Raw genomic sequence first — 23,996 nt, forward strand, 5'->3', positions numbered from 1 at the left:
TCAGCACAGTGTTGAGCACCAGCAGCTCCTCCCAGACAGGTTAGCCCGTGTGTCACCGCCCAGAAATCCACCACCATGCAGACTGGACCGACCTGTTCCTGGCACTCTCCCTTTCTCCCACCTCTGGTCCTGCCCTTCCTTCTCACCTGAGCCTCCAAACACTCTCTCATCTCTGTGAGGGAGCACAAGAGCAGGGGCTCTTCCATGAACATGGATGCACAGGTCAGGGTTGGAAGGACAATTCAATTCCTGCACAATCATAACACAAAACACAAATTTTAACATATACAAAGAGTAAATACACACAGGGTATTGTTTTAAGACCGTATTTAAGCATCTTGAAGGTTTTGTACAATATAAAAACCAAGAGTATTATCTTATTAAAATCAGAGGTGGAAAGAGTACTGAAATATTCTTCTCAACCACTGTTTTGATAACATTTTACTGAAGTAAAAGTACTAGTCTAAAAATGTACTCAAGTTACAGTAAAAAAGTAGCTTATTTTAAACTCAGATTTCCCAAGTTACTAAGTTACTTTAATAACAAGGTTGGGGTTCTTTCTTGTGTCGTGCAAAAATGACAAAATAGTTTTTAATTAAAAGGCAAACCTTTACAAATGACAGTGCTGACAAAATGAAATATGTAAGCACATAATGTATCAGCCAAATGGGTCAAAGGTCACAAACGCTTTACATTACATGCACCTGTGCTCATTGTTGACCTGTCCTCATCGTTCACCTGTCCTCACCATTCCTCACCATACACCTGTCCTCATCGTTCACCTGTCTTCATCATCATTCACATGTCCTCATCATTCACCTGTCCTCATTATTCACATGTCCTCCTCATTCCCTGCCAAAGTTTCCGGTGTCAGTCAGTCAGTCAGTCATCATCTAACCGCTTTATCCTCCACCAGAGGGTCGCGGGGGGTGCTGTGCCAATCTCAGCTACATCGGGCGATAGGCGGGGTGGACAGTTCGCCAGTCCATCGCAGGGCCACACACAACTAGAGACAAACAACCATTCACACTCACACTCACTCCTACGGTCAATTTAGAGTGTCCAATTTACCTAATCCCCACATTGCATGTTTTTGGACTGTGGGAGGAAGCCGGAGAACTGATTTCAGAAGTGTAATGTCACAAAAATGTAATGTCACAAAAATGACTGCGATGTTAAGTGTTAACACTCGAGTTCACACTTCAGAACATCAACAAGGAAGATACTTTACAAAGGAATTTTAGATTTGTGGCTGCATGTGTGCATTGACAATGAATAAAGCACAATGAAAAGTGATTTTAGGAAAAACCATAATAGGAGGATTAAAATGGTTTCCCTCTGGCCTTGGAAACCTCAGCTCAGTAATGAGGTTTGTCCAGTAAGAACACAATCCATTTGTTCCTTACAACTAATTTATCTTCCTCAATGTAAAGAAAATGTGATTCCCAACCTCGGTTTCCCTTGAGTTGAGAAATATCTTCATTCTTTTCTTTATTACGTGCCCACCAGTGACACTTGGTTCTGTTAGCGTAACTGTTAGCAAAGATGGCGCACACATTCTGGGAATGAGGTCCCGTCCCCATGCGGAATTAGTGTTGCAAATTTCAAGATTTGTATTACTAGAATGGGGTAGTATTTTGTAAAAATAGTCGAGAAATATTTTCATTCTTTCCTTTGTGCCCACCAGTAGCAATTGGTCCGAGGCTTGAAACGGCTGTGGTCACGTGACCACAGCCATGCAAATAGGTACTTTTTAGACCCACTCGTAGGGGGACGGGACCTCATTCCCAGAATGTAAACAGTGTCCGCCATCTTTGCTAACGGTTAAGCTAACAGGACCAAGTGTCACTGGTGAGCATGTAACAAAAAAAAGAATTAGGATATTTCTTGACTCTGGAAACTGAGGTTGAGAAGCACAATTTTTCAAAATACTAGCCTGTTCCAGTAATACAAAGCTAAATGCAAATTGGTGAAGTATTCCTTTAACTAAATTCGAATGAAGAATTCCAAACACTAAACAACACAGTTTAACTTCCTGACAGAGGCAGCAGTTGATTTAAGATCTCCTCTGTGCAGTGATGCAAAATTGCTGATGTTCTTATGGCCTTTGTCATGGGGAGTGAGTGGTTTACACAAGTGACGCAAATACCAGCTCCAAAAACAGTGAGATTAACATATTCTTAAGAGTTCAGCAGGTATTGGTTTTGACAGGTGACAGTGAACCAGTGTGGTTGTATCTCTACGTCATACAACCACACGTCCAAACAAAAAAACCCAAATTAACCCTCAGATAGGGCTCAGGCTGACGCGACAAACCCAGATGCTCTGTGTGTTCAGTCAACAGTGCAGAAGTGCCTAACAGCCTCTGGACCAGTGAGGAATTCAATTACATAATGCCGCCAAAAAAATGTCATAGTGTTCATGATAAAGAAACAATAACCATGGCTCCATACATACTGCAGGTACTTGCATGTGGCATCCACAGGCATGACAATCATTCAGGATCAGGGCGTCTCTGTAGCGTATCAACAATAGGAAATCATGGTGAGGAATGCAGCTGGGCAGCTTTCTCTGGAGCAGAGTGGGGAACAGCACAGAGACCGCACATTTTTCATGGGTCCAGTCATCCTGTCTCTCTTTCTCTCTCTGGGTGCGTCCACCTGTCTGGAAGAACAGATACTCATTATTTGGAGGATGCAAGCATGCATGCGTTTTTAATTTTCAGCTCAAAAGTTCAAAAAGTTCAGCTCAACACTAATCAATAATGTTGTTGTCAAGCTGAATAATACTATACATTGTTTTTTGAGGAAATAGGTTGAGGGGAATTGTGGGAGTGGAAAAGAAAACGATTCAGTGAGTTCCAAAAATTAAACACACTCTTAAAATATCAACTTTTAAATCAACTACTACTAGATTAAAAACAAACACAATTTTGTTGAAATGTCTATATTTACAATTACTTTTAACCTTATCATGTTTTTGAGCTGTGAAGAGTCAGTCGCTCCATTAAAAATGGCTTAGCTTTGACCACATGGTGATGCGAGTGTTTGTCGCTACTAAACCAGGGGTCAGCTCTAAAGGTCAGCATAGAAATGATTCAATACCATGTGGTTCAAATGTGTAGAACTTAAGGCAAAGCAGAAATGAAAGGTGATTCAAAGGTATGTGAAAGGAAGCCCGTCATCAGTCAGGGCAAATACTCACATTTCACTTAAGCTCTTTATTTCTTTATTGGCTCACTTTAAAACCAGGAAGCACAAAGAATTCATCAGAGCGTTTGAAGTGATGAAGTGATGAAGTTGATCCAAATGTGTAACTATATCAAAAAAAGAAATGAAAGGCAGATTAATATGTTTGAGAGCAACTAAACAGAGCAGTAGAGGACAGGATTGATTCAGAATCAGTGTCATGCTGGTCACTATGTGAGGCTGTATACTCACACTCACATACACTCACATACACACACATACACACACAGGTGTTTCCAATGACTCTGACGCATTAGACCTGCTCAGGTTAGAAACATGTGGACACACAAAACTCTTCATGACCAGTCACAATCACAATCGGTCGACAAGTTACCCTGTTGTAACGGGTGTGACAAAACTAACAGGAGAAGGAAGCTGTCAGTCAACAGTTTGACCACACCCACGTAATCCTAACAAGAGTTTTGATCAAACAGCACATGTGTCTGTGTGGCTACCATGATGAGGCCTCTAAACCCTTTGAGCTAAGCAGTAATGCTAGGACCTGGCAGTCTTGTATAAAGTACCTTTAAAGGGATACTTGAGTAAAAGTATATTACTAGAAAATGACTCACTTTTTTTTATCATTTTACTGTACTTAAAGGAATACTTCAATGATTTGCATTTAGCTTTATAATACTAGAATAGGGGTAGTAGTAACAATGATGCTTCCCAACCTCAGTTTAAGTAAAATATCTTCATCCTATTTTTTGTTACATGCTCACAAGTGACACTTGGTCCGAGGCTTGAAACTGCAACGCTAATTTGGTAATTTTTCGACTCACTCGTAGGGGGACGGGACCTAATTTCCAGAATGTAAACAGTGTCCGCCATCTTTGCTAACAGTTACGCTAACAGGACCAAGTGTCACTGGAGGGCACGTAACAAAGAAAAGAACGAAGATATTTCTCAACTCAGGGGAAATTTTTTTCAAAAAGACTACCCTTATTCTAGTAATACAAAGCTACATGCATATTCCTTTAACTATCAAAAGTAATTTTTTAAAATAAAATGTACTTAAGTTTTAGTGGTCTCTATTTGTCCCTGTGATGGACTGGCCCACTATGTGTGTTCATCACAGGTGTCTCACTTTTTTAACCACATTTTGCTTCATGGCTATATTTCCATGTGTAAATATAAACAGAGTCACTGAAATGCTGTCAAACTTTAAGATTTTGTCTACAGCTAGATTCAAAAAGTCACTTCTTAACTACAGTGAAGTTAAAGTGCATCAGAAATAGGCACATCAGCTATAATCTCCATCATGATGTGATCTATGATCGGAACATTTCACAACAATGTCTACAGTACCAGAGAGTGTCTCCAGTGATGATGTGTCTACAGTAACACACGGTAAAACAGTGTGACAGAGTCTTAATGTGCACACAGTCACAGTGTTGGTGTGAACTACAGGGGAGCCAGCACTCTCACCCCCCCTTAATGAGACATGAGCTCCCCTGGAAACATGATTTGTGAGATTTTGGGGGCGTCTCTAAAACATTGGCAAAATATTGTTTTTTGATTGATTTGATTAAGAATTGATGCGTGTGTGGAGGTTGGATTTGATATGTGCTGACTGAAGACAAGTAAACGTACAGGCTTGTAATCATAGATGTGTTGAGTTGAGTATGTACCTAAACCGCGTCGTGCCGTGCCGAGGCGAGTAGAGCCGGTGGAAATACGCCACAGGTCCTCGCTCTGAGGCACGCGCAAACGTCCATCCCGCAACACCCCCCCGCACCCCCACAGCTGCTTCAGGCTCAGCAGGAGGAGGAGACAGAGAGAAACTCAGGGTTTGTTGAAGAAAACCTGCCAACGAGCAGGTTAGGTTCACGGGGTATGTTGCCGTGTTAACTAACTCAGAATTTTCACTAAACCTGCTTTCTGAAATGGGCCCCAGGTCTGAACAGGGTCAAACGCAGCCTCGGTCATTTCTGACAGTTTTACTTGACAGAGCCTGTTTTAAGATGAAGGATGCAGCATACAAATAATATTACATCATTTCTGTTCACAAAAAAACAAACAGAGGCAGAGTAACATCAACAATCAGCAAAACTTTTTGACACTGCAGCTTTAAGTTAGGAATTATGTAAAAGCAATAGAATTTTCTGAAATTGCTTTTACATTTTCAGTGACAAACAGTACAAAAGAAACAGTGGATGCACCTGTGCTCTGGGCCACTGAGGTTAAAATATCTGATTAAAAGGTCAAGTTACTTTTCCATAGTTTGCAGGGCAGTGTAAGAAAATAAATTGTATGCTACAAGAAAACAGCTGAGCAGCAGGGAAGCAACACAGTGAGGGTGTGTCAGCCTTCTTCATACAGTCAACAAACACAGAATGGCTGACTGGTTCACCAAGTAAATATGAAGTCTGACAAACATGTGTAACATGGAACTTCTCCCTTTATCTTTATCTAAGTAATTTTTTGGATATATGTTTTTAGTGAAGCACATTGACAAAAATAAAGTCAAGAATCCTGTTTCATTAGTACATGTGTTATCATAGGGTATGTGAGTTAATTCATTTACTAATATGGTGTATGGTAATGAGTAGGCAAAAACCATATTGTCATGTTGGGTTGTGTTTATTTAACAAACACATACATAAAAATGTATACGTGAAATACACCTAAACAACATTCACACCCTGCTGAGGAATCCTACGTACTCCTACCACACCCACACCTGAGAGAGATGCTCAGGCGCAGTCACATACTCACACACACCTCTTCCTCTACACAGATTCTTCGTTCAGACATTCTCTTTTTACTCACTAAACCACAAGGGTTGAATTTACATTTCATAGCTTTGTTTCATGGTCCTGGGTCCATGAATCTCTGGGTGACAGACACAGACAAAAATATATGTCTCAATACGTTTCCACAAAAGACTCAAATGAATCATAAAAGACGAGTGTTTGTTGCAAATATATTTAATGAATAACCTAGAAACTAAATCAAATCAGATCATACATAATTATTCTCATTACTGGTCATATTCAATGGTTTTCCAGTATGTTTAGAGGTGAAACGTTGGAATTTATCCAGCACCTCCATCTTAATTCACGAACATACAACAGAAGAGAGAGAGAATAATTAATTATAATAATTGATAAAATTAGAAAGCAAGACATGAATGGATGGGTGAGTTTCTGGCAGATGTCACAGGCAAACCAGGTCCCTAAAGGATCAGAGGAATGACGCGCCTTTGGTGTACAAAGATAACATGGATACATGTTACGGCTGACAAACAACTGATGACAAAATCTATTCTGATGTTACAGAGGAGAGATGTGCAGATAGTGATGAAATGTCTTCATCCTGATGATGGACACAGATGTGGTGCTTTAACACATGTGGTGCAAAGGCTGATAAAAAAAAAACTCCCCCCCACGTACTGAACTACTACAGTCCAAAGACTATGATTAGCTAAAATGTAAATACAAACGTCAAAATAAAAACATTACATAATTACAGTTATTTGAGCGTCACTTGCACCGGGGCACAAATGAGGTTATCAGAAAGGAAGCCTGTGGTGATAAAATAAATTCTACACTGAGCTGATGCAGTTGGACCCTTTGTCTGACATGACGGGGTGTTCAGTACCAAACATGTCACAGTATGTCAGAAACAGTTTATGTCACTGCTGATATTAATAAATGAATAATTCAGGGATTTGTTCCTCCTGATGCAGCCACGTTTTATTCCAGTTCTTCACACAACTCAGGCTTCCTCTGAATGAGGAGGTTTTACAGCCACACGCATAATTACTACACATCATAAACCTGAGCTCCTTATTGTCCAGTTGAAAGTTGCATTACTGGCCTGCAGTGTTCCATCTCTTTTTTTCCTTTGTCAGCTAAGAGTTGTGGAAACAATTAGTCAATGAGGAGGGAGACTGGATGTTCAGACTGAAAGAGGCTTTGAATCACACCATGTCAAAAACACGAGAGTCCACGGCAAAGGTGATAGAATGTGATGGAATGCAACTGCACCATGTTTGATAAATGCATTGGCTGCAGCTTACTATTTCTGGTATTTAATAAGCTGAGCCAAGTCTGCACTTTGTGGTTTGGATTGAACAAACGATGTTGAAACAGACAAGATGTAAATAAATGAAGGCGTTTAAAAACAACACGGGGGGGGTGCAATGCCAAAGAAGGAGTTTACTCGGACAAGATTTTAGATTGACCACTTGGCTGTAGGCAACAAGACCATGACATGGTAACCTGTAAAACCTGAAAGTCTGCGACATCTCTACAGCGCTGATAAATGAGGGAGTTGGTATGCTAGGAACCCACACAGCATGATGTTACTACTAAAGGTGGCAGGAGAACTTGGATCATATTGCTTATTAAGACATTGATTCCAATTCCAATGTGTTTCTATAATCTTTCTTGCAAGATTAGACCCTCTGCAAACCCAGTTCATCTCGCACCACAAATCAAAAACTAAAAAGTAAATTAAATTATTGTAATCACTGATTGAACCAAGTCTGCATGTTTGTGGTAAATGCAGGCAGGGCCTTGTGGTTCTCTTGTGGAGGCCAAAGGCCTGGGTTTGATTTAACTGCCAAAGCCAAAGATGCCCTTGATGTAGCCAGTCAGACCACCCTTGCCCTTCTGCTCTACCTTGTCATCCAGCGGTGGGAAGGCCACATGGTTAAGAGCAAGGTCGAAGAACAAAGGCTTACAGGGGATTGGCTGGAAGTCAGGAGGGAACTGGACCAGATGTGGCTGCTTGCCCACAAGGGTGGGGTCAAGTCGAAATGTGTCCAGGTGGTCACAGAGGGGCTGTGGAGCATGGTGGAGAAAGTCATTAAAACATGAATCAACTATAAAATTACACGAGCAAAATATGACATATTAATGAACTCATGTTTCCCCTGACTTACCGTGTTGTCCTTAACCTGCTGCTGAGAAGGAACTTCAGCAGTCTCATCAGTGTCTAAAACACAAACATGTTTCCTCAGGACTGTACACTTAATGTAGCAGAACAACACAACTTCACAGTTTCTCATACAGTAAAAGAAATAAACAGGCAAACAGTTTGAAAGACTCCCTCACCTAAAATTGCTGCAGCCTGAAGTGAGTATTTTTCAGCATTGACATCAGCAATCAGCTCCTGAACATCAGGGAGATCCTACAGGATTTTACAATGGATGTTAATGATCATTGTACACTTTTTATTAGTGCATGTTTTACTGTCCAAACCGACCTTGAGGCTGTTGTTCAGGCTTTTGGCTTTAGACTGGACCTCTTTGGCATATTTCAGCACTCTTTCATACAGCACCAGAGCCTCACTCCACTTCTTCACCAGCACATAAGACTGGGCTATGAAGAAACACCTGCCACAGGAGGTGGAAAAAGGGTCAATGCAACTTTAACAACATGTCATTTATCAGAAATAAGACACTGTAAAATTAGAAGACGTCAAAAAGGTGGACCTGCAAAAATTGGTGTCATGTGGTCAACAGTGAAAGTAAGACAGGATCACAAGAGGACACCAACTGACGGAAACATCAATTTTATTGTACTAGCTGATGCTGTTTGTGTCTGAACCATTTGACTGTATACAGCTGAAGCTTTAAAAAACTAAATGTCACACCTGTAAGCCTTGTAGACCAGTGTCTTCAGGGACACCTCCTTCTGGAAGGTGTGGTCATTCTCCAGACCCTGCAGGGTGGAGAGCTCAGCCAGACTCTGTACAGAGGAGGGTTAAGGAAGTGTTATGGACAGTTTGTCTTTTTGAACAACCCTAAATGCAGCCGAAAAGATCAATAACTTAATGTCCTGACAGTTACCTGCAAGATGATGTCATAGAGGCGGATCAGGTCCTGTGGACGGGGACCCCTCTTGTTCTCATCGGTCATAGGCTCCTTCAGTTTGGCCTGAAGAGTATGAGCCATACTCTCATTCCTCTTCACCAGAGTACACAGCTTGATGTAGGTCAGGTAACTAAGAAGAGAAAGCAGCACATTTTTACCACTTCTTCACAGACAAAGGCCTGGCTACATGCTATCATTACCTGTAATTAGTCGTTATCTCTGTTCTGCAGCTATAGTGATAATTTAGTCAATTTAAATCTTTAGTCAATTTAGTCAGCTGATTGGGCAACAGAAAAGTCCAATGCCCACAGTCTATTCTCATACAAAGCTTGACATCTTGTTGAGAATAACAGCCACAAACCGAGCGTTTAATGTCGTTGTTGGTGCACTGGTACGTAACGCTACGCAAGTCAGTGACGTGGCCATCGAGCACAGCACACTCCCAGCCAACCAAGTAAAGGTACTGCTCCCATTCCAAACCGAACTGTACCATGATGGAAACACCAGATTAACACAGTTTTTTTTCTCTTACCTGTGCAGGAACTGCAGGTTGGACACTTTGCCACTGTCAGCATCAGAGCTTCTCTCTCGCTGTTTCTACAAGGACAGCCAGTCGTAAAAAAAAGAGAAATGTTAGCCGCCCGTAAACGAAACTTACAATTTTGACTTGTTCACAGATATTAAGGTCACTGCGAACAAAACCAAATATGATGTCCTACCGCCTCACTCTTCAGTTCCTCCCTCACAGCCTGGATGGTGTCTCTGCACTCAGCCAGCAGCGTCTCGTACAGATGCTCTTTGGTCTCCTCGTTGGCAGCCTGTGTGACAGAAACACCACTTGAGATCTACAGCGTACTTCAATGAACATTTCTAACAGCTATATTTAAAAATCATTCAAATCAATTATATGTTGTGTGAAGTTTATTAAGATTTTGGGTAGTAAGGAGATACATTCACACATAAGCCTTGTTTTGTTTATATTTGGATTATTTTATGTCTGTATGTAAAGACAGGCTGGGCTGTTCAAAAAATGGGGTGAACAGTTCTTTGTATTTTTAATTCAATTTCAACATTTTAGACAGCGTTATAAAATGGTTTCACCAATGAATACACATGAAGTAGTAGTAGTACAAAGAGCAACAGTTGCAGCTGGAATGCTACTGTGGTGTACAGGGGGAAAGACTAAGGTATGTGGCTCGGCAGGCTGCTGATGCATTCCTGCACACAACTCTTCTGTAATCAGACACACTGCAGTTTCAGGGTTCAGATCTTTGTGAAAGACAGGACCGTCCCTTCATTGACACACTCCCATATTGCTCTTCTATGATTTTATGCTGTAAATGCTAGGTTTGTGTTGAAAAGATGCTATGTGCTATTAGCAGAATCTGTGATTCTAGTCAATAAAAAAAATCTGATTCTTATTTTTTTTGGGGGTCTTTAAAAAAATGGGGACACTTCATCTGAATGACATTATTGACACATTTGTAGCTTTAAAGAGCAAGTTAATCCTTCGGATGCATCAGAGGGCAAGAATGTTACGCTGAAATTCCTCGTAGAAATTATTGGTGAAAGATCAAGCTGCTCACATCCACCCAGACAGCTGATGTTATGTGCTGCTACACACTCATGCTAACAACCTGACAACGCCTTGCACGACCAGCTCAACCTGTTCAGTGTCTTCTGTTGTTCAGATAGAGGGTTTAACAGCAGATAAACTGACTAGAGTTAGGAGGGTGTTGATGGAGCTCTTCAACCATGATTGATGTATGACCCAACCCAGGGTTTCCTGTCCCCATCAGACAAGAGCAGAGGGTTAGGTGCAACACCTGGGAAAGCCTCACATATAAGTTTGACATGAATTCTCCTGAGTTTATAAGGTAGCACCTGAGGTTGTCTCTGTATATAAAATGGGGACGTAGTAGTAACAAAACAAAGTCCCATTTTGAAGCCTCCATTTTCACAATTTTAATGATGCCCCATCAGTTTTAGCAAGTGGAAGTTTGTCGCCTGCACCTATGGGATGATACTTGCTGTCAAACTGGCAGCCTATATTTGAATTGAATGTTTTCCTCTAAATTTAAAAAACAAATTACAAAACTAACATCATGCACTATTAAAGAAGTGAAACAAGTGAAAGAGCCCATTAATTCTCCCAGAAAATGTTAACTAATGTTATAAATCAAAATTATGTTCAGATTTCCTGAAGCTATTTTATGGTGTCTATACTCAGATCAGATTTTTTTTCCCCAGAGCTGTGTAGACACAGTAATCTGATCGTTAATTACGATTGTCAAATCAGATTTGTGTCACTTCAGTATGTGGTTCTAGATCAGATATATTTCCAGTGTATCGACACAAGGGCCACATCAAACGCATTTGCTGAGCGTTGTCGTCATTGACCTGCACCAGCATTGTGGCAAATTCAAACAATGAAGAGTGGTGTCAACTAGAGCTCAATTTAACCACCAAATTCTGTGTACGTTTCACTTACTGAACTACCTCCCACAACCATTTTCTGTAACGAGATGCCATGTGAGAGGGTAAATGCATGCAATTTGCAAGACCCTTCAAATCTGATGTGTTGTGAATTACAATTGGATCACATTCAAACAATGTGCCTGGTAATTGGATTGTATCCATAGAGTCTTAACTATTTACAGTTTCTGTTTTGGTGTCAATACAATTCAATTATAACATTATTAGTTTAATAATGACCAGTAACCGAACAGTGGAGCATGAAAGGTGTTTCAAGAAGACAATACTGGTCTGTCCACAGAGACCTGCTGGGTGTAGCCCTATATTCATGTGTGGGATGAAATGCACAGAATGCAGTTGTGCGATGAGAGGCTGCATGCCAGAGACCTGAGTGACTGTGGGTGTGACAGGTGTGTCTGCAGGGTGTGTTGAGCGTTTCGGCACAGAAACAGCAGGAGGAATGAGCTGTGGTGTCACTAAGGGGACATGTGAGACAGTAAAGAGGAGAGTGCCACCTACTGAAAGTGTAAAGAACCTGACTGGTACAAGGCTATTGTGTAATATGTTGAGATCTTAGGCCATAAGTCTAATCCTGATCTCTCATTTCACTCTTACAGAAAACAACCAGTACATCGATACTAGAAGGGTGAACTGTATGAGTCTAAGTGTTTCCCATTAATTATCTAGATTGTAGTGACCTACCATGGTGTAATTTGCCCGATTAGTCTCATAATGAACTAAAAAGATTTTTTTCAGATCCAATAACAAAGGAGATCACAGCTTAGTGTTTGCTCTATTCTTGTCTGTGACAGTTCTCAGTCATTCAGGTCACTGCATCTTTGGAGTACAGAGACAGACAAATCTTGCTTGAGTTTTGTAGAAGTTCATCCAGGAGGCATCTTCAGTTCGGATCATGGTATTTAGCTTTTAAATGCTGGTTACCCTGTGTTGCTGCATTGCAGATCCCATTTGCAAAGCGATTTGCCTCTGACTTATGTGTGAGCTATTTTGCTACTCTGTTGCACATGTTTACACATTCATTAAGTGTTAGTGTATAAGGATTTTGGAGCATATTGTGACAAAGGTGGACTAAGTTTTTACATTTTCTTGAGCTGGAAAGTCTTGACCCTTTCCAGCTTTTTGTTGCTACTGTTGTTTTCAACTGCTGGTCATACATCCCTGTCCCAGTGTCAGTGCTGCTCAAGTTTGATTTCATTTTATAACTAATAATAATAAATGTTGATCCTTAATGAATAACATAGGCTTTCCATTTGTTATTTCATGGGTTTTTTTGTTGGTAATGCTTACATAATAACAACAACAATCACACTGGCCCTGCACCAAGCTGATGCTCAAAGTACAGTATAATTTGATAATTTGATTACTTGACAATGGAGTCAGTTCATCTGAAGATCTACAGAGCAGCAGCTACTTGCCTGAGCTATTGCGGCCTCATTGTCTGCCAGACCCAAGAGGAAGATTCGGGCCTTGTCAATCTTGACGGGCACTGTACGCCCTCGCCACACCACTTCACTCATGGTAGCTGCCTGTTTGGTTCTTGCCTGTGTGATCAGGGACTGAAAAGAAAAAAAACCAAAACATAATTAATTAATTTATACAAATTTATACAAATTTTTCCCAATCTGCATACTGATGACAAGTTTGGATTTTGTCAATGAAAATTCTGTGTCACAAACCGAACATGATATCTCCAATATATTACTCTAATGAAACAAAGACCATTTTCACCTCCAGTTTCTCAGCCATCATGCCTCCTCCTCCTCCTGTCAGTCTCATTTGCATCAAGTCATTAATAGCATTTTGGTCACCTGCAGTCAGGGGGAACAACAAGTTCACTGCATGTAGGAGGATATGAGATCCTGGACAATGTCTCAGGATGACTTCATAACTATGATGACAGTCGGTAAAAGAGTATTAGTTTTGTACCCAAGTGCTCGTTACTCACCAATGTTGTAAGCACAATAGCGGATGTTTGGCGAGATCTCGTCCACGCGCTGACGGTAAAGAACAGCTAGATCCTCGGTGAATGCACTAGCTAGTTTCTCATAGATGGTCCTGAAAAGACAAGAATTAGGTTGCTTTATAGTTTCCAAATCCAAAGATGACAAACCAACTTATTCTGCCAGACAATGTTGAAAAGGTAATTATGATAAAACTCACTTGCACTTGTTGAAAGCTTCCATGGCAAGTTTCCACTCCTGCAGTTCGAAATCCACCATGCCACTGAGGTATGCAGTGTAGGCCTGGAATCAGATACATTAGTCATTACTATTAGCTGTTGTAAGCATTAGTTTCACATGTTAATGCTTCTTTAAATAGTTCATTCTGCATATCAACATTGTCTGTAGTAATAAGCATGAAAAGGTTGAAAAGAAGTTGACATTTAAAAAAGAAAAAATGAAGGCTAAGGTATTTAAGGCTACAATTTCAAAGATAACAAAGTGTAATCTATACACCTTCAAAGTAAACCCATATGTGCTTTAGATCAAAATATCAATAGCTGTTCTATAATTTGTATTTCTCTTTTCTTTAAAGGACTTGCTATATAATAGCAAGTGCTAAACTTATAATAGGGCTATATTAGAGCTGAAATGATTAATCGATTATTTATCTATTACTAAATTAATCGACAACTATTTTGATAATCGATTAATCGGTTTGAAGCTTTTTTCATGATTAAAACAAGATTTACGATTGTTTAAGCTTCTTAAATGTGAATATTTTCTTAAATTCTTTGCTCTGGATAACAAAGAAATCATTCAAAGTTAATATTTTTGGTTTGTGGACAAAACAAGACATTTGAGAACATCATCATTTCCAGGTTTGACGAACACCGATCAACATTTGGACACATAAGGTTTTCTGATATTTATGGACCACACGATTAATCGAGAAAATAATTGATTATGAAAATAATCGTTAGCTGCAGCTCTAGGCTATATAAATAAATCATTTCTGCATTTCCTTCATGATGCATCTTTGCATCCAGACGAATGATGAATGTCTTTCATACCTGTGCCTCAAGTTTGGTTTTGGCATCGACTCGAGGGCTTTCACAGAGCTTCTCCAGCTTCTCACTGTGTTTGGCCGCCTTTCGTAGACGCGACATCAGGTGGAAGCGTTTACGTGGCTCTGTATTGGCCTCCTGCTTCAGCTGCATGGCATAGCTCCATGCACGCTCTGCCTCCATCAAAACTAGCAATAAATACCTGATAGCGGAGATGGAGTTAAATCACTTGTTAGCTTACAAAACAATTTTCATATTTAATAATCTCCCAAAGTACAATTTTCAGTCAAGTATTTAAAAGGCAGCAGTTAACAGTTGAAGGAACACACGCTTGAATATGTACATGTTATATCCATTTAAGGCTAAAGTTGGGTATCCCTATAGTTTATTTTTACAGATTATATTCAAAATATGTACACCATCATTTCTCACCTGCTGTCAGAAAGCATCTCAACTGTTATTTTCTTCCCAACAAACTTGTGTCTGTTTCCCATCTTGAAGCCAAGAGTCTTGCGCAGGCGCCGGAGCCTCCGGGAACAGTAGCCCCTGGAAATACAAAAACAGTCACATATTAACCTCTGTTTTTCAGAATGAACAAGGCAGGCATTGCCAGTGTTGCAATGACAATAAAGATCTATTCTATTCTTTAGTTGACAGAGCTTCCGTGGTGGCAATGATAGTGTATAAATATTTAATTATGTTCCCTTCATTGTTAGGTAATAAAATTCAGACCAGTAAGTAAAGACTGAGAAGTTAAAGTGACAGCGAATGAAAGGATGTTTATTCAGGCTGTACCACAAGTGTATTGTACTGGGGCCTCAGAGTAGACTAGAATTGGACTGAAATATTTACACATTACCTCCACCAATGAGGTTTTGGCCACTTTCATTTTGAGCAACAAAACATAATAAGGTAAATAACAGATATGGATTTTCAGTGATAGTAGGTTTTTAGGTTTAAAGGTGACATAGAATGCTTGTATCACACATATATGTTAGTTATGGAGGTCTACTTACATATATTGTTTTCATGATTAAAAACCTCCTAATCAGAATGTGGACTGTGTTGTGATTGGCCAGCCAACGAGAGCTTTCCCACTGTCCTGTGATTGGTCAGGTACCTGGAAGTGACGTAATAGATACGCCAGCTCTCAGATACACAGCTCCCCCTCTGGCACGGTGGATGCTCTGCATCTCAGCAGCTACAATGAGAGTCGTTCTTCTTCTGCGGTTGAATGTACGCAACCGGATGTGCCCGGACTAGTGCCTGCACCAGGAGGCGCTACAGTGGTGAGAGGAGTGGTGCGGATTTCTGATGACGACATCAAATTAAGGAAGTGCCGATCCGCTTCGCAGAGCCCAGGAAAACAATACAACACTATTTTCTCAGCAGTGGCTGAACTGTTTGTTCTGAAACTTTAGGGTTTCATAAACGAGGTAATGACGCAGATACACACACAAACGCAGCGTTAATTGGAGCTTCCGGTCTATGTGGGCTTTAAGTTATTCAGAGATATAAGAGATTTGGACACACTTACAGATTCAGGATTTTTGAAAAACAATAGTTAACCTTGAGGAAGGGGAGGGCATTGACAGTGTGGTAAACCCACTAGTTATTCAATAAGCTCTTAGTACTAGGAATGAAATTGGCCCTATTTCCTACCAATTTCACTACCAATTTGTTTATTGCAAATCAAAATAAAACTGTGATATCTTAGAAAACAAATTGCAATAAGATATTTTCCCCAAGTCGTTCAGCACTAAACCATGCCCATCCCTGATTTATACACCAACTGTCTGATGGGAACCATATGGCAGCATAGATTTCCATGCGTACAGCTCCCTGTCAACTTACAAAATAAGAATTTAGTCCAAAGACACAAACGCAATATATAAAGAGCATAACGTTATTACTATTTAGTGGGAAACGTATAGATATGGTATTTGGACGTCTCTGCATGAACAACCATAGAGTAAGCAGGGAACTACGCAGAAATGTGCGGTCAAATATAGGGTAATCTGTGACTGGACTCGGCTCGGCTCACCTGTATCTCTGGTAGTCTCCGTGTCTGAGGCCATGCTGCTGCTGAGATTCCTTGATGATTTGCAAGACTGTGGTTCACTGTTAAGGAGAAACCGACGTTCTACTATCACTGGCTGTAGAATGTCAGTGGTGTTAGCACTGGTCTGACTCTACCAATGCTGCTAAAATTCAAGAGGTTACAACAATGGAAAGCAAACAAATCGGCTAAACAAAACTATTCATTGTTTACTCGATGTACAAAAGTTGACATGACATATTGAGCAAATTTGACTTTCTTCTCTGCTTCAATATGACACGTCGCCTAAAACGTTATCCCCCTAACCGTGCTAGCTTAACGTTAGCTTTGGAAACGCACACATATTCGCTGTGGCAAATTAAAAATAAAAAACAATAAAAACAAATGTCACTTCTGGTGCCAAAAAGGATACTCTCCAATCCAGTCCCTCCGTCTTGCAAATTTTCCTTGTTTTCATCCATGGGGGAAAGTTTAGCTTCGTTTTGCTTGTCTGCGGCCATGTCTGGATGCTAAAGGCTAAGCGGCAGCCACATACAAATGCACAGTCAGGAGTTGAGCCAGCAGGGACGGGCTGGCCTTGCTCTCGAAACTACATTAAAAACTCGCGAGATTTGCAAACTTGATCGGCCCTCCCAACTGTGGTCTGGCGTGATCACAAATTAAAGTCGTATTCAACACAATTTAGAGGTGGGTACGCGCTAGATCTACATTTGATCTGCACTCTCTTCTTTTCCTATGAGAAAAAAAAAACAAAAACGCTGTTGCCTTTGATTGATGCTCTTATATAAGGACGCGCGTTTCCGCCACTTGAAAAATAAAAATGTATATAGTGGTGAGCACTCTCGCCTTGCAGCGAGAAGACCCGGGTTCGAGCCCCGGTTGGAACAAGGGCCTTTCTGTATGGAGTTTGCATGTTCTCCCCGTGTGTGCGTGGGTTCTCTCCGGGTTCTCCGGCTTCCTCCCACAGTCCAAAAACATGCAATGTGGGGATTAGGTAAATTGGACACTCTAAATTGACCATAGGAGTGAGTGTGAGAGTGAATGGTTGTCTCTAGCTGTGTGTGGCCCTGCGATGGACTGGCGAACTGTCCAGGGTGTACCCCGCCTATCGCCCGATGTAGCTGAGATTGGCACAGCACCCCCCGCGACCCTCTGGTGGAGGATAAAGCGGTTAGATGATGACTGACTGACTGATCACTAAGTTATAATAATGGGATACTAAGTCAAAATTTCAAAATAGCAACTCGTAATTGTGAATTAATCTCTCAAAATCGTGACTTTGGTGTGCAATCCCCCCATTATTATTCTGCAGGTTTTTATTAATCCCCTTAGGGGTATTCCTCTGCATTTTGACCCATCCTAGAATTAGGAGCAGTGGGCTGCCACACTGAGTGGCGCCCGGGGAGCATTGGGGATTGGGTACCTTGCTCAGGGGTACCCCAGCCCTTTTTGGCCGGGTGGGGATTTGAACTGGCAACCCTCTGGTTACAAGTCAAGTTCCCTTTCCACTTGGCCACGGGCTGCCAAGGTGAACACATAACCAACACCCCCCTCCCCCAAAAAACCCCGACAACATCTCAGGCAGAGCAATACAACATGAGAAGACAACCTATTCAATGCAAGAATGAAAACTTTTTTCATTTATTTATGTAGTATACAATGAAAATAAATTGCAACCTTTGTGATTTGCAAATCGCATTGTTTCAAATTGTGATTATGATTTGAAAATTATAAATTGTCCTGCCTTGTCATAAATGATCCACCCTTTGGCTTGAATGTACTGAAACTGGGCTGAGGGATATCATCATCAGAATCAGCGTCATCTGGCAAGTACATGCTCAATGGTTTTGTGCACATGAACATAAACTGTCCATGTCTCATACTGCCATTTTGACCAGTAATGATAGGAGTCTCTCAGTTTATCAGATATGGTACAGAATGGCCAGCCAGCCAAACACATCCACAGTTCCTGGCTGGATCACACTGAACCATCTATTATTCAATAAAACATTACAGATAGAGGAAATATTTATCACAAGGATGTCTCTGTAGGACACTGAGGCAGCACAATATCCTGGGTGCCATCACAGTATGTCTCTTCAGATTTTGTCTGCAGCAGAAACATATCTAGAGATAAAGTTCTTAATCTCAGAGATGTGCATGGTTTCCTTGATTGTGGTGTCTCTGCTGCGAACCTGGAGGAGGCCACTCTCCATGGTGTTCTCACTGACCACCACAGTGAAGAGCACTCCCATCTCATCGTATCTACAAAACAATGAGACATAGACCAGAAACAGACATGAGTCCACAACAAGAGAATCATCACTAAATTGCTCCCGATGATACCCAACTTCTACATTCATCACAACACTTAATAGCACTTTACTTGGCATGAAGCTGCTCCATTGATGTTGGCATAGTTTCAAGGTACCCAGGCCACACAGTGATTTTAGACTCCATAAACTCTTGAAGAAGGCCTTCACAGACCTACAAAAGCAGATACATATTCATCAGTTCACTGACTGACGGGAAAACAATGAATAAATAAGTTCTGTGGTGATTATATCCCTTGAATATCAAATTCACCCAGCACAAAAGAAGAAACTGTCAATCACTGATGTCTACAGTGGTGTTTTTCTGACCTGTCTTAACTCCATCGTAGCTCCTCTGCCAATGTCTAAAGCCACTTTTATTGGAGCCAACACTGGATTCAACTTCAGAACCTGAAACAAGCAGAGAAATTAAACTCAGTGACAGAATCACACAGCAATAGACAAATTATACTATTATAAGTAAACAATTCGTGCTAGAAACCATCAATACTTTTCTCTGGTGCAGCCTCTGTTTGCTGTCTCTTTTCTTCTGCAGCTGCAGTGAGTTGGACAAAAAGGCCATCATGCCACGATCCATGTTCCCGGTGAGAGAAACAACATGAGGCACTGACTTGCGTTCATTTCGACACTGAAACATATTTACACGTGATTATAATAATACAGACTTACAACAACAACGATAAAATAACTAGCTTGTTTTTCCATACACTTAACAAATGTATTTCAACAGCCAGTGTTAAAAATGTGACCTAAGAAATCAGTTTGGTCAAAATATATTACTTGTTTCCATCAACTGTAAATGTGTGATGTTTCATAATTTAGTCTTTGGCTAAAAAATTTATCACTATCCACTGAACCACCACGTTTCTGGGGCCTTAAGGTAATAAAGCTAAACAAGTTGCAGCAATTATTCATTTCATTACTCACACCTGTGCTTTTCTTTGCTTTCAAAAGTGTTGTGAAAAACAAACCACAGAGCTGATTTGATTTCCACATGGGAGAAGTGATTATTAGATCCTAATAATCAATCAAATATTATTTATGAGACTCCATGGTGCCATTAAATCTAGGTGCTGCATTGAATGTTGCAATGACACTGCAAATATTCAACAAAAGCAGCAAGTGTAATGAACGCACACATGTGACTCATACTAAAAAAGGGTGTGTCAAAAAAATCACAGCAGACAAACCTGAAGTTTTGATCGAACACCTTTGTGTGTCTGCAGCAGCTCAGTGTCTCCTCGGCTCCACAGCATCTCCAGTGGCTCTTGTCCCCACGGGAAATTATAGACGATTCTCACACCGCGGGACGCTGCCACCACAAGTTCTCCCTCCGGCACGTCACTGCTGCTGAAGTCGGAGGGAGACAGTGAAAACTGGACAAAGGTGGATTGAAAGAAACAAAGGAACGAAGGGAAAATGTGAGTCAACATGATTTTGAGATGTTGGTGTTGCAGAGGGCCACTCACTTCGTCCCATCACCTGTGACAGTTTAGCTCCAAAAATAAAATACTCACTTTTCTCCACCACTTCAGCCTCTGTCGAGCCCAGTGATCGAGCCACTGTGGAGATGTGCGAGGAGAGCAGAACCACACCAGAGACGTCTGGGTGACTTCAGCAGGACTGCCAAAAAAGGCCAACACATTAAAGTGACAACTGTGGTTGAATTGTGCTAGTGTATTGCCTAGACTCCAGGTATCACCTCAAACCATTGATGACACTTTGCCCTCTAGTGGTAAAACACATTATGTGAAACTGGAATTATTTTTCCCTTTAAAATACAGTTTCATACAACATACAGTATAGCAGAGATGGATCAAGCTGCTAACAGACTGTGATAATGATTTAGGTTTGTCAAATATAATGTTAAATATAATGTTTTACTGATGAAAACATAGTACACTGTGATTATTTCCATGTATTTGTCATCACTAATCACTCAGGTGCTTAAACAAAGACTCATCAAGGAGCCAATCACACACTGTGCATCCTCGTCTCACCTGGAGAATAATGTAGTCTGAGAATAACATATTCATCATGCATTTCACAAGCTTGCTTCTACACCAATAAAGAGGCAGAAAAAGAGACAGCGAATGAAACCTCACCAACCAGAACCATCCGAAGGCTGAAAGCACAGATTGGTCTCAGCCAGGCCAAAGGGCAACTTCCTGTTCACCAGCTCCAACAACGGCACAAACTGCTCCAAGGCACCTGAGAGAGAAGAGTTAATGAAATAATGTGCAAAAAACAATCTTGCAGTGTGTTATTTTAGTGCAGCAATAGTGAAGCCATCATAATCGAGTGACAAGGTGTAATGGTTATATAAAACAATATGCAGCAGTTCACCTTGAAGTAAGTTAGTTCTCACAGATGGGGACCTGTGAAGGAGCGTTTGCACCTCCTGGATGATCTGCTCCTTACTCAGCTCTTCCTGTCCAATTATTTGTTTAAGTCTTTCAGCTTCAACCATCCTCAGTTCTCCTCCTCCTCCTCCTCCTCCTCCTCCTCCTCCTCCCTCCTCCTCCCTCCTCCTCCCTCCTCCTCCTCCTCCTCCTCCTCCATCAGTGTCTGTGTCCCTGCTGCTGCTCACAGTGTTTATCCCAAACACCTGAGCTCTGGAGGTGGTCACAGAGCGCCACCACTGTTCCAGCAGGTTCCTCCTCAGCTCCATGCCCAGAGGCCCAAAGCTACAGCTCATACCACGGCGGAACAACTCCAAGTTTGTGTGACCGGGTGAGACGTAGTATCTGTCCACACAGAGCTGCAGCAGAGTCCTGACCTGAGATGGAAATTCACGTTAAAATATTGAACGTTATTTATCCAGCTGCTAAAACTCTAAGATAAAGGTAAAAAAAAAAAATTCATAGTAGATTCTTGTTTCGGTCTGATTTTCTGTTTGATACAATGCAATTTTGGAAATATATTCTATACAGGTATGGTTAACTCTTGGGATAAATAATTATTTTTTTATATGAATGGTCTTTTTATGTTTCTTTAATGGTCCAGTGGTATAAAGTACTGTGTACATATATATATATATATATATATATATATATATATATATATATAAATATACATATACACACACATATATATATATATATATACACACATATATATACATATACAAAAAATGGACTATACACAACAATAAACCCTTCAGTCAGTTTTTAAAATGTAAGCGAGTCTATGACTAAGTGTCCTGCTCCCCAAGTAACAATCCCTGTTGATGAACATGCTTATAGTATTATTTTTTTAGTATTAGTCCCTATACCTTTTCCTTTATCTGTTCTTGTATCTTGTTATTATTGTTGTTACGTTTAGTTGTTCTGGTATGTAAACTGATGTTCATAAATGGAGTTTTGTGAAAAAAAAAAAAAAGAACTGATTATTATAAATAAAAAAGAAAAGGTCCTGACCTGATCAGCATCCACGCTCCCTGACAAACTGCAGCGCCCCCTAACGTGCCACAGTGTTCGTGTCGACAGGACATGTTTGACAGGTAACATCAGGAGCACAGGTGGGTCCACATGTCCAAAAATCTATTAAAGAAATGAATCCTCACGATTTAAAAAGCTGACCCGCTCATCAGGCTCCTTCCATTCAAGTGATGTTGCATAATGTATTTAAATAGAATAAAACGAGCTCGGATCGCTTTTTCGAGTTAATTTTTCTTCTTTTATAAAACTAAACAAAAAACGAACACAGACAATAAACTGTTTACGTTTACACACCGCGAATATGACTCATTACTAGCCTGCAGCGGTCTGACTGGTACTCACGCTCGATGAGAAAACTTTAAATTTCACAGGAAGAACTTGACCCGGAAGTTATGATTTTACATCCGGGTTATCACGTGCGTCACAGCCTGGTACTAACGTGTCAAAATCGTCATAACTGGACTTCAGCCCTCATAAATAAAATAATAAGATATTATTTTAAGAAACTGAATGAATTTACTTGAATTGAATGATTTTTTTACTTGAACTGGATGAATTCATGTCAAAATATCATATTCTCCTTATTCGCTCAATTAAAAACAATCTAAAGAGCGTAGCAACACTTTATACCCTGGTAAAACAAAAATAACTTTTAATCTCCAAATTTCAGCCATTAGAAAAAAAATTGTAAATGTCCAATTCCCCCCAAATATAAAGAAATACATTTTAAACAATATACAACATATACCCCTCGAATAGATTTTGAAGAAACACGACAATATAGATTCTGTTTTAACAGCCTTGTCTGTTGATGTAATTTTAAATTGTGTACTGTTCTGCCTTTGTCAATGCTGGAGGACCGTACTGATATCACAAACTGGAGTATCTCAAATATCAGCCCGATGCAGCCATTTTACAAAACAGAGCATTCGATAACATCATAATGACAAACACTGATCAACAGTTAATGTTAACGTTTTAACATTTTATGGACCAAACGATTAATCGATTAATCAAGAAAATAATGGTTGGTTGCATGCTCTACTTTGGATTGCAATGGATTTTAGCAGTCCAATATCCGACCGATACGGCGTATCATATCGACTCAGCCCTAGTGGAACAGCACATCAGCGATCAACAATATAGAGATAGAAAACAGAACGGAAAAATTAAATGTAGGTAAATTATATACTAATATAGAACCTCATATTTGTTTGCTGCAAAGCCACCACAGAGATAAAATAGCTGTACCAACATAATAATAATAATAATAATGAGAATTATGATAATAATAATACTGCTACTACTACTAAATTAAAGCAGTGGCATTAGTTTGAAACAAAGTCAGTACAAGCACAAATGTGTAGTTGAAGAATTAAAGGGCTGCAGACTTTAGATCAAAATCAAATCAATGTGCAAATGCAAAGTGTGGTTTGTATCATTCTCTGTATTTGCCTCCAAACCTCCTCACTCAATAACTATTGTGATGTAAAAAGCTGATCAGGACTGAGGACTTGGCAGAAGCTGAGTTAAGGTTTGGACCCTCGATAGTGCTTAAAAAAAAAACCAAACATTCCACACACACAATA

The 23,996-nt window shown here is 40.3% G+C and overlaps 2 protein-coding genes across 3 annotated transcripts; both read right to left on the minus strand.

Annotated features, from left to right (window-relative positions):
* Window positions 1-6,160: 6,160 nt before the first annotated feature.
* Window positions 6,161-17,219, minus strand: srp68 (signal recognition particle 68). Its single transcript, XM_044028976.1, has 16 exons — window positions 17,047-17,219; window positions 16,620-16,686; window positions 15,008-15,121; window positions 14,582-14,777; window positions 13,729-13,811; window positions 13,514-13,623; window positions 13,297-13,376; window positions 12,984-13,124; window positions 9,792-9,890; window positions 9,605-9,669; window positions 9,049-9,202; window positions 8,853-8,947; window positions 8,463-8,592; window positions 8,312-8,387; window positions 8,140-8,192; window positions 6,161-8,038 (listed from the first exon to the last, which is right to left on the minus strand). The coding sequence occupies exons 1-16, from the start codon at window positions 17,132-17,134 to the stop codon at window positions 7,811-7,813; spliced, it is 1,779 nt and encodes a 592-aa protein (XP_043884911.1). The 5' UTR covers window positions 17,135-17,219; the 3' UTR covers window positions 6,161-7,810.
* A 1,077-nt stretch (window positions 17,220-18,296) lies between these two features.
* Window positions 18,297-22,799, minus strand: polg2 (polymerase (DNA directed), gamma 2, accessory subunit). Of its 2 annotated transcripts, none has more exons than XM_044028323.1 (10): window positions 22,702-22,799; window positions 22,387-22,509; window positions 21,314-21,746; window positions 21,073-21,178; window positions 20,485-20,590; window positions 20,158-20,343; window positions 19,458-19,595; window positions 19,277-19,357; window positions 19,021-19,121; window positions 18,297-18,899 (listed from the first exon to the last, which is right to left on the minus strand). In XM_044028323.1, exons 2-10 carry the CDS (start codon window positions 22,474-22,476, stop codon window positions 18,734-18,736), a joined length of 1,407 nt encoding a protein of 468 aa, XP_043884258.1. In that variant the 5' UTR covers window positions 22,477-22,509; window positions 22,702-22,799; the 3' UTR covers window positions 18,297-18,733. The 2 variants fall into 2 exon arrangements, with proteins under 2 accessions (XP_043884258.1, XP_043884259.1); XM_044028324.1 differs by having other exon boundaries at window positions 22,750-22,798.
* Window positions 22,800-23,996: the final 1,197 nt, after the last annotated feature.

This window comes from Solea senegalensis, linkage group LG6 (genome assembly GCF_019176455.1).
Source record: "Solea senegalensis isolate Sse05_10M linkage group LG6, IFAPA_SoseM_1, whole genome shotgun sequence".
Classification (NCBI taxonomy): Eukaryota; Metazoa; Chordata; class Actinopteri; order Pleuronectiformes; family Soleidae; genus Solea; species Solea senegalensis.

What these genes read in the sequence shown, in the direction of transcription:
- srp68 (XM_044028976.1), bottom strand. Translation starts at nt 17,134, where the DNA reads ATGGCCGCAGACAAGCAAAACGAAGCTAAACTTTCCCCCATGGATGAA. An exon ending in AACCTGCAGTTCCTGCACAG is followed by an intron (nt 9,203 to 9,604) that starts GTAAGAGAAAAA and finishes TTCTCTTCTTAG; the next exon opens with TTACCTGACCTACATCAAGC. An exon ending in CTGGTCTACAAGGCTTACAG is followed by an intron (nt 8,593 to 8,852) that starts GTGTGACATTTA and finishes CTCCTGTGGCAG; the next exon opens with GTGTTTCTTCATAGCCCAGT.
- polg2 (XM_044028323.1), bottom strand. Translation starts at nt 22,476, where the DNA reads ATGTTACCTGTCAAACATGTCCTGTCGACACGAACACTGTGGCACGTT. An exon ending in GAGAACTAACTTACTTCAAG is followed by an intron (nt 21,179 to 21,313) that starts GTGAACTGCTGC and finishes CTTCTCTCTCAG; the next exon opens with GTGCCTTGGAGCAGTTTGTG. An exon ending in GGCTGAAGTGGTGGAGAAAA is followed by an intron (nt 20,344 to 20,484) that starts GTGAGTATTTTA and finishes ACCTTTGTCCAG; the next exon opens with TTTTCACTGTCTCCCTCCGA.